The sequence below is a fragment of the Rana temporaria genome, chromosome 9 (genome assembly GCF_905171775.1).
Source record: "Rana temporaria chromosome 9, aRanTem1.1, whole genome shotgun sequence".
Taxonomy (NCBI): Eukaryota; Metazoa; Chordata; class Amphibia; order Anura; family Ranidae; genus Rana; species Rana temporaria.
Genome location: NC_053497.1, coordinates 121,201,326 through 121,214,568, shown reverse-complemented (window position 1 = coordinate 121,214,568; position 13,243 = coordinate 121,201,326). Strand labels below are relative to the sequence as shown.

At 45.6% G+C, this 13,243-nt stretch overlaps 1 protein-coding gene across 3 annotated transcripts in view; it reads left to right on the top strand.

The window, feature by feature from the left end:
* Window positions 1-13,243, top strand: part of LRSAM1 (leucine rich repeat and sterile alpha motif containing 1) — a 96,734-nt gene that overhangs the window by 5,075 nt on the left and 78,416 nt on the right. For 2 of the 3 annotated variants that reach the window (XM_040324340.1, XM_040324338.1), the window contains exon 2: window positions 10,257-10,365. In XM_040324340.1, coding sequence (XP_040180274.1) covers window positions 10,291-10,365 — 75 coding nt within the window. In that variant the 5' untranslated portion in view covers window positions 10,257-10,290. Of the gene's footprint in view, window positions 1-2,802; window positions 2,912-10,256; window positions 10,366-13,243 lie in introns of all 3 variants that reach the window. The other variant, XM_040324339.1, reaches the window with a different exon arrangement.

The following is a 13,243-nucleotide window of genomic DNA, read 5'->3' as shown; positions in this document are numbered from 1 at the left end:
TGAAAGGTGAACTTATCCGTTAACCACTTAAGACCCGGACAACAAAAATAGAGCGACAATTTTGAAAAAAATTCAATATTTTTTACTTTTTGCTATAATAAATATCCCCCAAAAATATATATATATAAAAAATGTTTCCTCAGTTTAGGCCGATACGTATTCTTTTACCTATTTTTGGTAAAAAAAATCGGAATAAGCGTTTATCGGTTGGTTTGTGCAAAATTTATAGCGTTTACAAAATGGGGGATAGTGTTATTGCATTTTTATTAATCTTTTTTTTTTTGGCGGCGATCATCGATTTTTTTTTTTCGTGACTGCGACATTATGGCGGACACTTCGGACAATTTTGACACATTTTTGGGACCATTGTCCTTTTCACAGCAAAAAATGCATTTAAAGCGGTAGTTCACCCTCCTTCACCCCATTATTCCATTACTTTCGGCATCGTAGCGCGAGCTACGGTATGCCGGTCTTAAATTTTTAATCCCCGTACTCACTGTGCTATTGTTGATTGAAGAATCCGACTCCCGCGGGGAATGGGCGTGCCTATGGAGAGGGAGGATGATTGACGGCCGGCTCTGGCACGTCACGCTCCCCGAAGACAGCCGGAGTAGGTCTCGGCTATTCACAGCGCCTGCGCACAGGCTATGCGCAGGCGCCGTGAATAGCCAAGCCTATTTCGGCTATTTCCGGAGAAGCGTGACGTGCCAGGGCCGGCCGTCAATCACCTTCTCTCACCATAGGAACGCCCATTCCCCGGATTCTTCAATCAACGATAGCACAGTGAGTACGGGGATTAAAAATTTAGGACCGGCATACCGTAGCTCGCGCTACGATGCCGAAAGTAATGGAATAATAAAAAAAAACATTTTTTTTTTTTTTTAACAGGGTGAACCCCCGCTTTAAAATGCATTGTTTACTGTGAAAATGACAATTGCAGTTTGGGAGTTAACCACTAGGGGGCGCTGAAGGGGTTATGTATGGCCTCATCTGTGTTTCTAACTGTAGGGGGGTGTGGCTGTAGGTGTGACGTCATTGATTGTGGTTCCCTATAAAAGGGAACACACGATCGATGACGGCGCCACAGTGAAGAACGGGGAAGCTGTGTTTACACATGGCTCTTCCCGTTCTTCAGCTCCGGGGACCGATCGCGGGACTCCAGCGTCGATCGGTTCCGCGGGTCCCGCGGTCACGGAGCTTCGGACCGGGTCGCGGGAGCGCGCCCACGGCTGGGCACTTAAAGGGGTGTTCCAGCCTTTTTTTAAGTTTATTAAAAGTCAGCAGCTACAAAAAGTGTAGCTGCTGGCTTTTAATAAACAGACACTTACCTGCTCCACGGTTCCAGCGACACGCCGGCCGGGGTTCCGCGCCTCGCCCCCCCTCTTCATTCCTAGTGTGGGCACCCGGCAGTGACAGCTTTCGGCTTCACGGCCGGTCACCCACTGCGCATGCGCTCGCCTACAGGGAGGGGCTGCAATAAGGCGATTAAGCTAATCGCCTCACCAGCCCCTCGGCGGAAGGAGGAAGTGGGACAGGAAGTCCCACTCCTCCTGACCCCCCCCCCCCCACTACCCCCCCAAAAAAAATTACATGCCAAATGTGGCATGTAAGGGGGGAAGGAGTGGATTAAGCGGAAGTTCCATTTTTAGGTGGAACTCCGCTTTAAAGAGGACGTACCTGTACGTGCTTGTGCCCAGCCATGCCATTCTGCCGACGTATATGTGCAGGAGGCGGTCCTTAAGTGGTTAAAGTGATTGTAAAGTCTTGTTTAAAAAAAAAAAAATAACAAACATGTTATACTTACCTCCTCTGTGCAGTTGGTTTGCACAGGGCAGCCCGGATCCTCCTTTTCTAAGGTCCCTCTTCGCTGCCCCTGGCCCCTCCCTCCTGCCCCCACAGCAAGCAGCTTTGTTTTTCATTTTGGATAGAGTAAGGGAGAGTTTTAACTCCTGTCAGTTTATTTTTATGCCATCTGTATCCCATTGAGGAGATTTACCTTCACGTTCTGTCCCATAGCCAAAACAGGAAGTGAAAGGAAATCCCTGCAAATAAAGGGAATCCCTTGGGGTCCCACGGGTCACCAGAACTAGTGTCCCCATTGGAAGATTTCCCCTCTGTTACCTTTCTGGGGACAACCCAAAATTTGTGATTTTCTTTTACTTTCAATGATAATGGTAAACAGGACACATAGAGAGGATGAATCTTCGCAATGGGGGCACAGACAGCAATATAAACTGACAGGTGCTCTAATCCATCTCCACTCTGTCCAAAATGAAGAGAGAAGTTTTGCCTTTAGTTGTACTTTAATGGGGAAGTAAACCCTCATGGTTTTTCACCATGCTGCAGCCCCCCCGAGCCCCCATTTTTACTTACCTGAGCCCGATCTTCCTCTGGCCAGGAATGAGCACACCAGCACTAGCTCGTGTCCTGATTGGATAGATTGAGAGCAGCGCAGCCATTGGCTCCCGCTGCTGTCAATCAAATACAATGACGCGGTGCTGGGGGGTGGGGCCGAGTCTTGCATTCTGTGTGAATGGACACGAATTCGGGAGCTTGCCCGCACGGGTATCCACCAAGGAGATCGTTTCTCCAACGTGGAAACTCGATGCGGGGAGAAGCCACCAGCGCCGCTGAGGGACCCCAGAAGAGGAGGACCAGGGGTCACTTTGTGCAAAACAAACTACACAGTGGAGGTAAGTATGATATGTTAATTTTTTGTTGTTTTTAAAACAAGGGTTTACAACCCGTTTAAGTCCTAATGTGCTGGTTATGCTCTGTTACATTAGTTATTTCCCATCGTAGGACTGTTATGATCAGCGCTGATCAATGTATAACAATGTTTGTGGATCTGTCCATTAACAGGCAAATGTGATTGCCATCCCAACTGTGTTGCTCATCACAATAGTGCAATGTAAGTACAAAATAGACTGCAATGTTTTATGTTTCCGAGGAGGTCGGTATAGACGAGTTTGACTACATTCCTTACCACTGTGTAAAGTTGACATCAAATAATTCTAACTGATTATATGTACACATTTCTTTACATTTTTTTCCCAGTCCTCTGGGGGACTATCTGAAAGCAAACAAAGCCAGCATTAACTTTCAAGTAGTACTTGGCGCATACATGTTGGAATGTATTTTTGCTGCTTTCTCTGTATTAACCCGGCCATAGATGGTTCGAATCTCAGCCAGTTCAGCAGGGACTGGCTGAGATTTTAACTGTGTATGGGCAGGCTAAATGTATCTAAGTTGATCGATCGATCACCCTTGGTACAACCACTCTATCAGCGGGAATGAAATCGTGCAAGTTCAGCTGAACTCACACAATTTCATTCTCACACATAGGCGTGCACACAGGGTGTGCCAGGTGTGCCCAGGCACACCCTAATCACCCTGTGCAGCACAGATCTCCTCTACTGCCCTCGCTCCCATCTCCCCCCCCCCGCAGTGCTGCCAGCTTCCCTCCTCTCCTATCGGCTGTTGCTGCTGGAATGTTTTAGAAGTGGGGAAGGGGCCAGTAAATATGTAATTTACTGGCCCCCTCCCTTTCTGAATGAGCACCATGAGCGATCGGTAGGGTATGTTTGGGCTTTGGGGTGCACACCCTAATGCAATAGGCTGCGCACACCTATGACATGTTGGGGTGATTTCGGAGACATCTCTGCTGGTTTCTGCACAGATGTCAATAGAAATCGCACCGCCAAGTTGCCAAAAGTAGTACAGAAACTACTTTTGTGAATCGGTGTGGTGCCGCCAGGGCCGGCCTTTGAGCTGTGCGGCTGCACAGGGCGCCATGGGCAACAGGGGCACCGTGCGGCCAGAGCCGTACTAAGTGGGGGGCGGGCCGCACCCGGGTGCCACACACTGGGGGGCGCCCCCCTCCGTGACTTAAGCGGTGAAGAGCTGCAGAGAGACTCCAGGCACAGGCAGATACCGCGATACAAAGGGGTGGGGGGGGGGAGCGGATTGACATTGCTGCACCATCCATCCCCCTCCTCTCACGGCCGCGGCTGAGCTGTCCTGATTAGCGGTGTTCAGCACTTCTCACAGAACACCTGATGTCACACAGGCAAAGACGAGTGAAGCCGCCTCCCCCTCCTCTCTGTTTATGTGTACAGAGGGGACCTTCTGTGCATGTGCTGCCACACGCTGATCTGAGCTACTGAATGGGAGGAGTTTGCACTGAGGGGGTTTGTGTAATGTCAAGGGGTCCAGTGATGCAGGGAGATGTGTAATTATTATACAGGATTATTATACAGGATTTATATAGCGCCAACAGTTTACGCAGCGCTTTACAACATCAGGGAAGACATTATAGTTACAATACAATTTAATACAGGAATAATCAGAGGGCCCTGCTCGTTAGAGCTTACAATCTAGAAGGGAGGGATGTAAAGGGGTGCAAACTGTTAAAAATATTGCAAATATTTTTTTCTTCTTTGTGCATGTTTAGGTGACCAGGGGGCGAGGGGTGAAGATGGGGGGGGGGCACCACAGGATTAGCTCGCACAGGGCGCCTGAACACCTAAGGCCGGCCCTGGGTGCCGCAAATGCAGCGTTGCACCGATTCACATGCTGCCATTTGTCAGCAATTGCTGCTGATTTGGCATGTGATTTGACATGTCAAATCGCATGCCAAATCGCTCCAATGTGAACCAGGGCTCATAGCTACTAGCAGTAATCACTGTGTTCTCCTGGCAGGGACGGCTTTCCCCATGCCCCCCCACCAGGAAAACACGTGCCCCCGCGGGAGGGATTCCCCCATCAACACTAAGGCCTCGTACAGTTTCCGCGGACATGTCCGACCGTGTGTAGGGCCTAGCGGATATTTTTCCTGCCTAGCGGACAGGTTTCCAGCGGACAAAAGTTTCTTAGCATGCTAAAAAACTTGTCCGGTGGAAACTTGTCCGTCGGACATGTCCGATGGTTAGTACACCTAACCATCGGACCGAAATCCCCTGCATGCGTCGAAGTGATTAGACGCATGCGTGGAAGCATTGAACTTCCTGGTTCGCGCACGTCGCCGCGTCATCGTCGCTGCCACGTCGCCGCCACTTCACCGCGTTTTCTGTCCGCGGGGAATTTGGTCTGATGGTGTGTACACGCATCAGACCAAAACCTCCCAGCAGGCATGTCCGATGAAAACGGTCCGCGGACCGTTTTCATCAAACATGTCTGGTCGTGTGTACAAGGCCTGACTGTGGTTGCAGGAAAAATAAAAATCGCTCCCTCTATGGCTGGCTTGAACCTAGCCATATGCGTGTAGTTTTCTAGAGAGGAGATCTGTGCGATTCTGGCTAAAATGAGAATCACGTTTTTTTTTTTTTTTTTTTTTGCTTAGCATAAAGATCACGGTTTTCGCAAGAATCTGGTGGCGTAACATCATCTTTCACATTATATGAAAAAATTGGGCTTAGTTTTTTGATTTAATGAAAGTGTATTTAAAAAAAAGCCTGCTGCGCAAATACAGTGTGACATAAAATATTGCAACAACCGCCGTTTTATTCTCTAGGGTCTCTGCTAAAAATATATATATAATGTTTGGAGGTTCGAAGTAATTTTCTAGCAGAAAATACTGATTTAACTTGTAAGCAACAAGTGTAAGAAAAAGGTTTAGTCTTTAAGTGGTTAAAAGGAGTTGTAAACCCTTTAGGAGTTGCATTCTATGCATTAAGGTGAAAAACCTTCTGTGCTGCAGCTGCCCCCCAGTTCCCCCCCCCCCTTTTTCTTACCTGACCCCGATTTTTTTTTCCAGCGAGGAGAACAGCAGCTCCAGCCGCTGTCTTGGTTCCTCATTAGATAGATTGATAGCAGTGGGAGCCATTGGCTCCCGCTGCTATCAATCAAATCCAGTAACACAGGGGCGGGGCCGAGTCCTGCTATCTGTGTCATGGACGCAGCAGCAGGACTCGGGAGCGCACCCGCACGAGTGCGCCCATGGAAAGCGGCTCTCCGTGGGGGCACTCGATGAAGAGGAGGAGCCAGGAGCACCGCTGGGGGATGCTCTGTGTAAAACCCTAGCACAGAGCAGGTAAGTATGACATGTTTCGTTTATTTTTATTTATTTTAAACCGAGCCTTTACAATTATTTAAACTGACTTCATTTACAGACTGAAGTAAATGATACTTTGTTTATAGTTATCTCCCAGCGCTGATAACGTTGTGATAAACTTGGCAGGCTGCCTGTTTTTTTTTTTTTTTTTGACAGTGGTCAGCTGTGAGCAGAGAACTCTCTGCACTGAATCAGGAAAATGATGTGTTAAGAGCGTGAGGGGGATTGAATCGAGATCGCAATTTTTTTTAATGATTAATCATGCAGCTCTAATAGAAAGGCATTGGATTCCCTCATCCACCCTAAACAACTGGCTGTTGCAGGGGAAGGAGCTAATATAAGCTAGATGAGGGCTTCATTGGAAAGCAGTGGGTGTAAAGGAGCGCCCGGTGTCCAGTATTAAAAAGGTGTTTTAATAAGAGTACAGATGATCAGATAAAGCCAATGCGTTTTGGGGGACAAAGGACTCCCCCCTTCCTCAGGGCTGCTGCTGAATGCTATTAGGAAAGGATTCTGATTAGGTCTGTGATGTATAGATCGGACCCCTATTGTTGTCCGAGTGCCAGCTCTAGTTTCAGGGGAAAGTTTCATTGGAAAGCGGGTAAGACATCAGGGGTCTAGTAGACCCCTGACATCTCCATAAAGAGGACTTGTCACAGTAAAATGCTATCACATACTGGTTATGATTAGTAATAAAGCTAATTGTAAAAAAAAATCCCCCCGCCCCCATGTACAAACGTTAAAGTGGATGTAAACCTGATTTTTTTTTAATTTCTTTTTTGATGTCACAATGTATAGTATTAGATTTCCTATCATCTGTGCCCAGTCTTGCCAGCTCTGAGCAATCCTCTTTTCTTTTTTCAGTATGATAAATGGACAAACAGGAGAAAACTTTTGTCCGTTCTTCCCCCTTACTGTGAGTGACAGGTTATTTACATATCTCATGCACTAGCCTGAGACAGGCATTATTTTTTAATTCCCACCCCCACTTCTTTTCTGAAGTCATGTGGTTACTTTTCTGGGTTTTGACTGGATGTTAGTGATCATAGCAGAATTCAGTGTAAAGGAATTCATTGGAAAAAATGCATGTTGACAAGGGGAGTCTACTGACATCACGGCTCCACCCACCAAGCTCCAGACAACAGACACACCCACAGAATCTGCAGTTTTTCAGGTCTCATAACAGACAGAGGGGAGACATTTGACAGGTAAGGATACATGCAGGAGGCATCTATATCCTTATAGATCAGCACTTTGGCAGTAGTTTAGAAAGGATGAGAGTGGGTTTACATCCACTTTAAGAACACAAACATATGTGGGTGGTGCACCTATTAGAGCAATCCCTCTGGGCCATCGTTCCAGGTTAGCTCTAAACTAATAGCCTGTAAAGTGTAAGTCATGGGACTACCAAATTATTTGACACAATGTCCTTTTTTATGAGTTTGAATGAATTTTAGACTATAATAATAAATAAATTCATTTATATGTATGTACCTATTCTCATTCTATTTGATATGGCATGCCTCATTTAACCACTTGAGGACCGCCTCCTGCACATTTACGTTGGCAGAATGGCACGGCTGGGCACAGGCAGGTACCTGTACGTCCCCTTTAAGTGCCCAGCCGTGGGTCACGCGGGCGCGTGCCCGCGACCCGGTCCAAAGCTCCATGACCGCGGGACCTGTGGACCCGATCGCCGCCGGTGTCCCACGATCGGTCACAGGAACTGAAGAACGGGGAGAGGTGTGTCTAAACACATCTTCCCCGTTCTTCACAGTGGCAGCTTCATTGATCGTGTGTTCCCTGATATAGGAAAACACGATCAATGACGTCACACGTCCAGCCCCGCCCCCCTACAGTTAGAAACACATTTGAGGTCACACCTAACCCCTTCAGCGCCCCCTAGTGGTTAACTCCTAAACTGCAATTGTCATTTTCACAGTAAACTATGCATTTTTATAGCACTTTTTGCTGTGAAAATGACAATGGTCCCAAAAATGTGTCAAAATTGTCCGATGTGTCCGCCATAATGTCGCAGTCACGAAAAAAATCGCTGATCACCGCCATTAGTAGTAAAAAAAAAAAAAAATATTAACAAAAATCCCATAAAACTATCCCCTATTTTGTAACGCTATAAATTTTGCGCAAACCAATCGTTAAACGCTTATTGCGTTTTTTTGTTTTTTTTACCAAAAATATGTAGAAGAATACGTATCGGCCTAAACTAAGAAAAAAAAATTATATATTTTTTGGGGGATATTTATTATAGCAAAAAGTAAAAAATATTGATTTTTTTCAATATTGGCGCTCTATTTTTGTTTATAGCGCAAAAAATAAAAGCCGCAGAGGTGATCAAATACCACTAAAAGAAAGCTCTATTTGTGGGGAAAAAAGGACGCCAATTTTGTTTAGGAGCCACGTCGCACGACCGCGCAATTGTCAGTTAAAGCGACGCAGTGCCGAATCGCAAAAACTGGCCAGGTCCTTTACCTGCATAATGGTCCGGGTCTTAAGTGGTTAAAGTCCCAATTCCTCTCCTTTCCTGTAACATAATAGCCTGTAAAGTTTTTCAAAACAATACCTATGGACTGTTTTGGGTACCAGAGTTTGTTGCCTTTTGTGCAGTTTTAGGCTTCATTTCCACTGGCGTTTTTACAGCCACTGTTGTTAGCCTTTTTTACAGCTTAAAAACGGCTGTCCATGTTTATTTTGTAAAAAAAAAATGCCGCGGTAGCGTTTTTGAGCATTTTCGCGCGTTTTTAACGTCTGGCGTTTTTACAGCTCTACTCTGGAGCTTCAGAACGCCCTGGCCCTGCGTTTTTTTTACAGCTCAAAAACGCCTATTCCATTTGCAGCTCAAAAACGCCTATGTAGGCATGATGCCATAGAATAACATGGACATGCGTTTTTAAGCTGTAAAAAACGCTCAGAAAAGTGGCTGTAAGGCTCCATTCACATCTAGGCGGACGAAATCGCAGCGTTTTGTCACCGCAAATCGCGGTACAAATAGCGGCGTTTTGTACTGCGATTTGCGGCGACAAAACGCCGGTATTGTCCGCCTAGATGTGCCCCAGATTGACCCCCTCTATGGAGATGCTTCCCATCTCCTAGCCAAAAGACGCCTGAAAAAAAGGTCCGGGACCTTTTTTCAGGCGGCAGGCGTCCGGCGTTCGGCGTGGAGATGTGAACCATCTCCATAGAGGGACATGTGTTTCCAGCCCTCTGGCGGCAGCGGCGTAGCGCTACAGGCGTAAAAACGCCTAGATGTGAATGGGGGCTTAAAACGCCAGTGGAAATGAAGCCTTAATGTTTCAAAACATGGATCTATTTACTCAAAACGACCTAACCTTGTTATATTTAAAAAATAAATAAAATGTGGGTGTTTATATGCACCAAAATTTTACTTTTAGTGTATTTTTTTTTACAGAAAATGTACATTTAATATCAGGTGACATAAAAAAATATTTGAACTACCACCATTTTATTCTGCAGGGTTTTTGCTTTAGGAAAATATATACTCCTAGCCTAAAATGTGGATGTCTCTGGTAGAAGTGGTAAATAAGGTAATATATTACCTTTTGGTCTATGGCTATAAACGCTACACATTTTTTGCTGCCTTTCTGCTCTTCTCATTTATTTTTGTTGGAGTTGTGTAAATTACCGGTAGATTCCTTATTTATATTCTGGAGACAGTAACTTCTCTATTTACTAAAGAGTCATTACATTGTAACGTGGATGCAAACTGGAATTCCTTCTTCTCTAATAAATAAATAAGATATCATTCAATTATATTGTGTTTGTCAGAATACTGCGCCCTTTTGCAAGTACCATTAGTAGTAATCATATTTGTGACTTGCTGAACAGGTTATCTAGTAATCATCTTATATTGTAGATTTCCTCACTGCTAGAGCTAGGAAGGCACCAGGAAATGATAGACAATTCTCTTCAGAGATTTGATCAGTCCCTTCATTGATGGTCCTAAGATGGTGCTTTGGTTCAGAGTTCTCCTTTAAGTGATCCCTGTGTGAGGCTGATGTGGCTCTGCCTGTATCCTCTTATTGCTGGGTGTCACTGTCTTCTTCTCCCACACGACATTCTAATAGACCAGGGAGCTGCCTCCCTTTGTAGCTGCAATGAGAGCGTAATGAATTTGTTTCTACCCGAGGGATCGATCTCTGGGTGACTGAACTCTCTTGTGTTGCAGCCCCGTTGTCTAGGCGAGGATCGAGGTGCCAAATATGATGCCGCTTTTCTTCAAGAAACAAAAGCAGAGCGGGGAGGCCAGGAAACGCCTGGAGTATCAGATGTGCCTGGTAAGTCCTGACTTTTATATTGATGGAGTGATTTGACATGTAAAAGAACGCTCTCACAGATGAAGCTGGTCCATTGCCAGGAGGTGATCTCATCTTAAGCTTGTGTGAGCTCACATCACAGCAGACAGTGCAGGACAGTACTATATGGTGTAAAATATATTGTGGTTGTTTGCTTTATGATGATCCTAATACCCACTACATCCGCCACTTATATGAAAGAGCCTCATTTCCTCCATATATGAGCTAATGGGTTTAAAGTAAGTTCCACACAAATCAACAATCTCAGTTGATAGCTCTACCCTAAGCTTTAGACCATGGGTCTTCAAACTACGGCCCTCCAGTTGTTTAGGAACTACAATTCCCATCATGCCTAGTCATGTCTGTGAATGTCAGTGTGTCACAGTGGCTCATGGGATGTGTAGTTCTACAACAGCTGGAGGGCCGTAGTTTGAGGATCCCTGCTTTAGACCCTTACCTTACCTTACCTGTGTTTCCCATTTACCCCTTGGAGTGCCTTGACACATTCAGTACTTCCTGGTATGTGTCTGTGCGGGGAGCATGTTAACCACTTGCTTACTGGGCACTCAAACCCCCCTCCTGCCCAGACCAATTTTCAGCTTTTAGTGCTCTTACTTTTTTGAATGACAATTGCGCGGTCATACAACACTGTACCCAAATGACATTTTTATATTTTTTTTTTCCCACAAGTAGAGCTTTCTTTTGGTGGTATTTGATCACCTCTGCGGTTTTTATTTTTTGCTAAAAAGAATAAAAAAGACCAAATAAAAAAAAAATACAAAATCGTTTTAAATTTTTTATAAAATTTTGCAAACTGGTAATTTTTCTCCTTCATTGATGTATGCTGATGGGCACTAACAGGTGGCATTGATAGGTGGCAGTGATGGGCACTGATCAGCACTGGTAGGTGAGACTGATGGGCAGCACTGCTAGGTGGCACTGATGAGGCACTGACTGGCACCGCTGGTGGGTATTGATAGGTGGCAGTGATGGGCACTGATATGTGGCACTTTATTGCACTGAGGTTCACTGTGGGCACTGGCAGGGGCCACTGGGGATCGATGTCCCTTACCCAGGAGCCGATGATCGGCTTTTTTTTCTCCTCCCACTGTCAGCACGAGGAGAAAAAAAAACGATTATCGAGCTTTGTTTACATCACGTGATCAGCTGTCATTGGCTGACAGCTGATCATGTGGTAAGGGGCCGGGACCAGCCCCTTACTCTGATCTGTGATCACCTGAGTCTCGGTGACTCGGTGATCACAGCACGCGCCCGGCAGGGGGGGGGGGGTATATATACAGTATATAAATAGTACATAGTGATCTCTCACAGTGACAAAACTAATAAACCCAATATAAGAAATTGAGTCCATAAATAAATAAATAGTGACCACAAGTATACAGTCCACCATGTGTCACACAGATATCTGGAACCCAGACTTTGAAGTGATGATAAAGATAAGCGTGACTTATTGTGTATAACGTGTTGACCCTCCACCAATACGATTGCAGGCTTACCGGAACATGTGGACTCAAAGAAATTTTTATCTCTTATGAGTCAAACAGGCAATAAAGCTGGTATGAACAACAGGAGCGTCCTTAGAGACAATGAATCGATCACCCGATCATCAACAGGCAGATTCAAGCAAATGTAAGAACAGTAACGACAGTTGCACACAACTTGCCCTCAGTGTAGTTCAATGATGAAAGGATATGGAGAAGGAGAGAGGAGGCAACATAGCGTAATCTCGTTTGGAATAGTACAATTTAATAAGCAGTTGGACTTACATGAAGTTGAAGAATGTAGTGCGTATATGTATACAAATGAGGCAGCAGTGGAGTCCTCCCGACGCGTTTCGTGTTAGTACACGTCGTCTGGCCTCATTGTATACATATACGCGCTACATTCTTCAACTTCATATAAGTGCACACCTTCCCAATTGGCTCCAGGTTTGGCCTTGTAAATGTTAATTTATACATTCATATATTTTACACAATAGACAAGCAGGTCTCTCCTTACATGTGTCCCCCCTGGCTATCGCACGGGACCCTGTTTGGTTGCGCCTGCTGTTTTCACTTTGGCGGGACTCTTTTAGGTGAGCAGCTCAGCCCGATGTCACTTACAACTCTACTTCCTCCTCTCCTCGTCCTTTCTCTGTTGGGGTCCCCCCAAGGTTCTGTTTTTGGACCTCTCCTTTTCTCAATGTACACCATCTCCCTGGGTCAGTTGATTGCCTCCCATGACTTTCAATATCATCTCTACACTGATGACAACCAAATCTATCTCTCCACCCCCCAGTTCTCTCCATCTGCTCACGCTTTACCAACTTACTAGCAGACATATCAGCCTCGGATGTCACATCACTTCCTCAAACTATCAAAAACCGAGCTCATGATATTTCCTCCCCCAGGTGCCATTTCCCCCAATTTCTCTGTCAATATCAAGGGCTCAACTATCAACTTGTCCCCCCCCACGCCAAGGTTCTAGGTGTAATTCTGGACTCTGAACTAACCTTTCGGCCTCGCATCCCATCGCTATCCAAAATTTGCTGCCTCAACCTCTGCAACATCTCCAAGATACGCCCCTTCCTAACCAATGTCACCACAAAGCTTCTAATCTACTCCCTGGTCATCTCTCACCTCGACTACTGCAACTCCCTCCTCATTGGCCTACCTCTAAATAGGCTATTCCCACTTGGGTCCATCATGAACACTGCTGCCAGGCTCATCCACCTCACAAACTGCTCAGGGTCTGCTATACCCCTTGTGTCAATCCCTCTATTGGCTGCCACTCAGCCAACAAATTAAATTCAAGATACTATCTATAACTTACAAAGCCATTCACATCACTAACCTAGTCT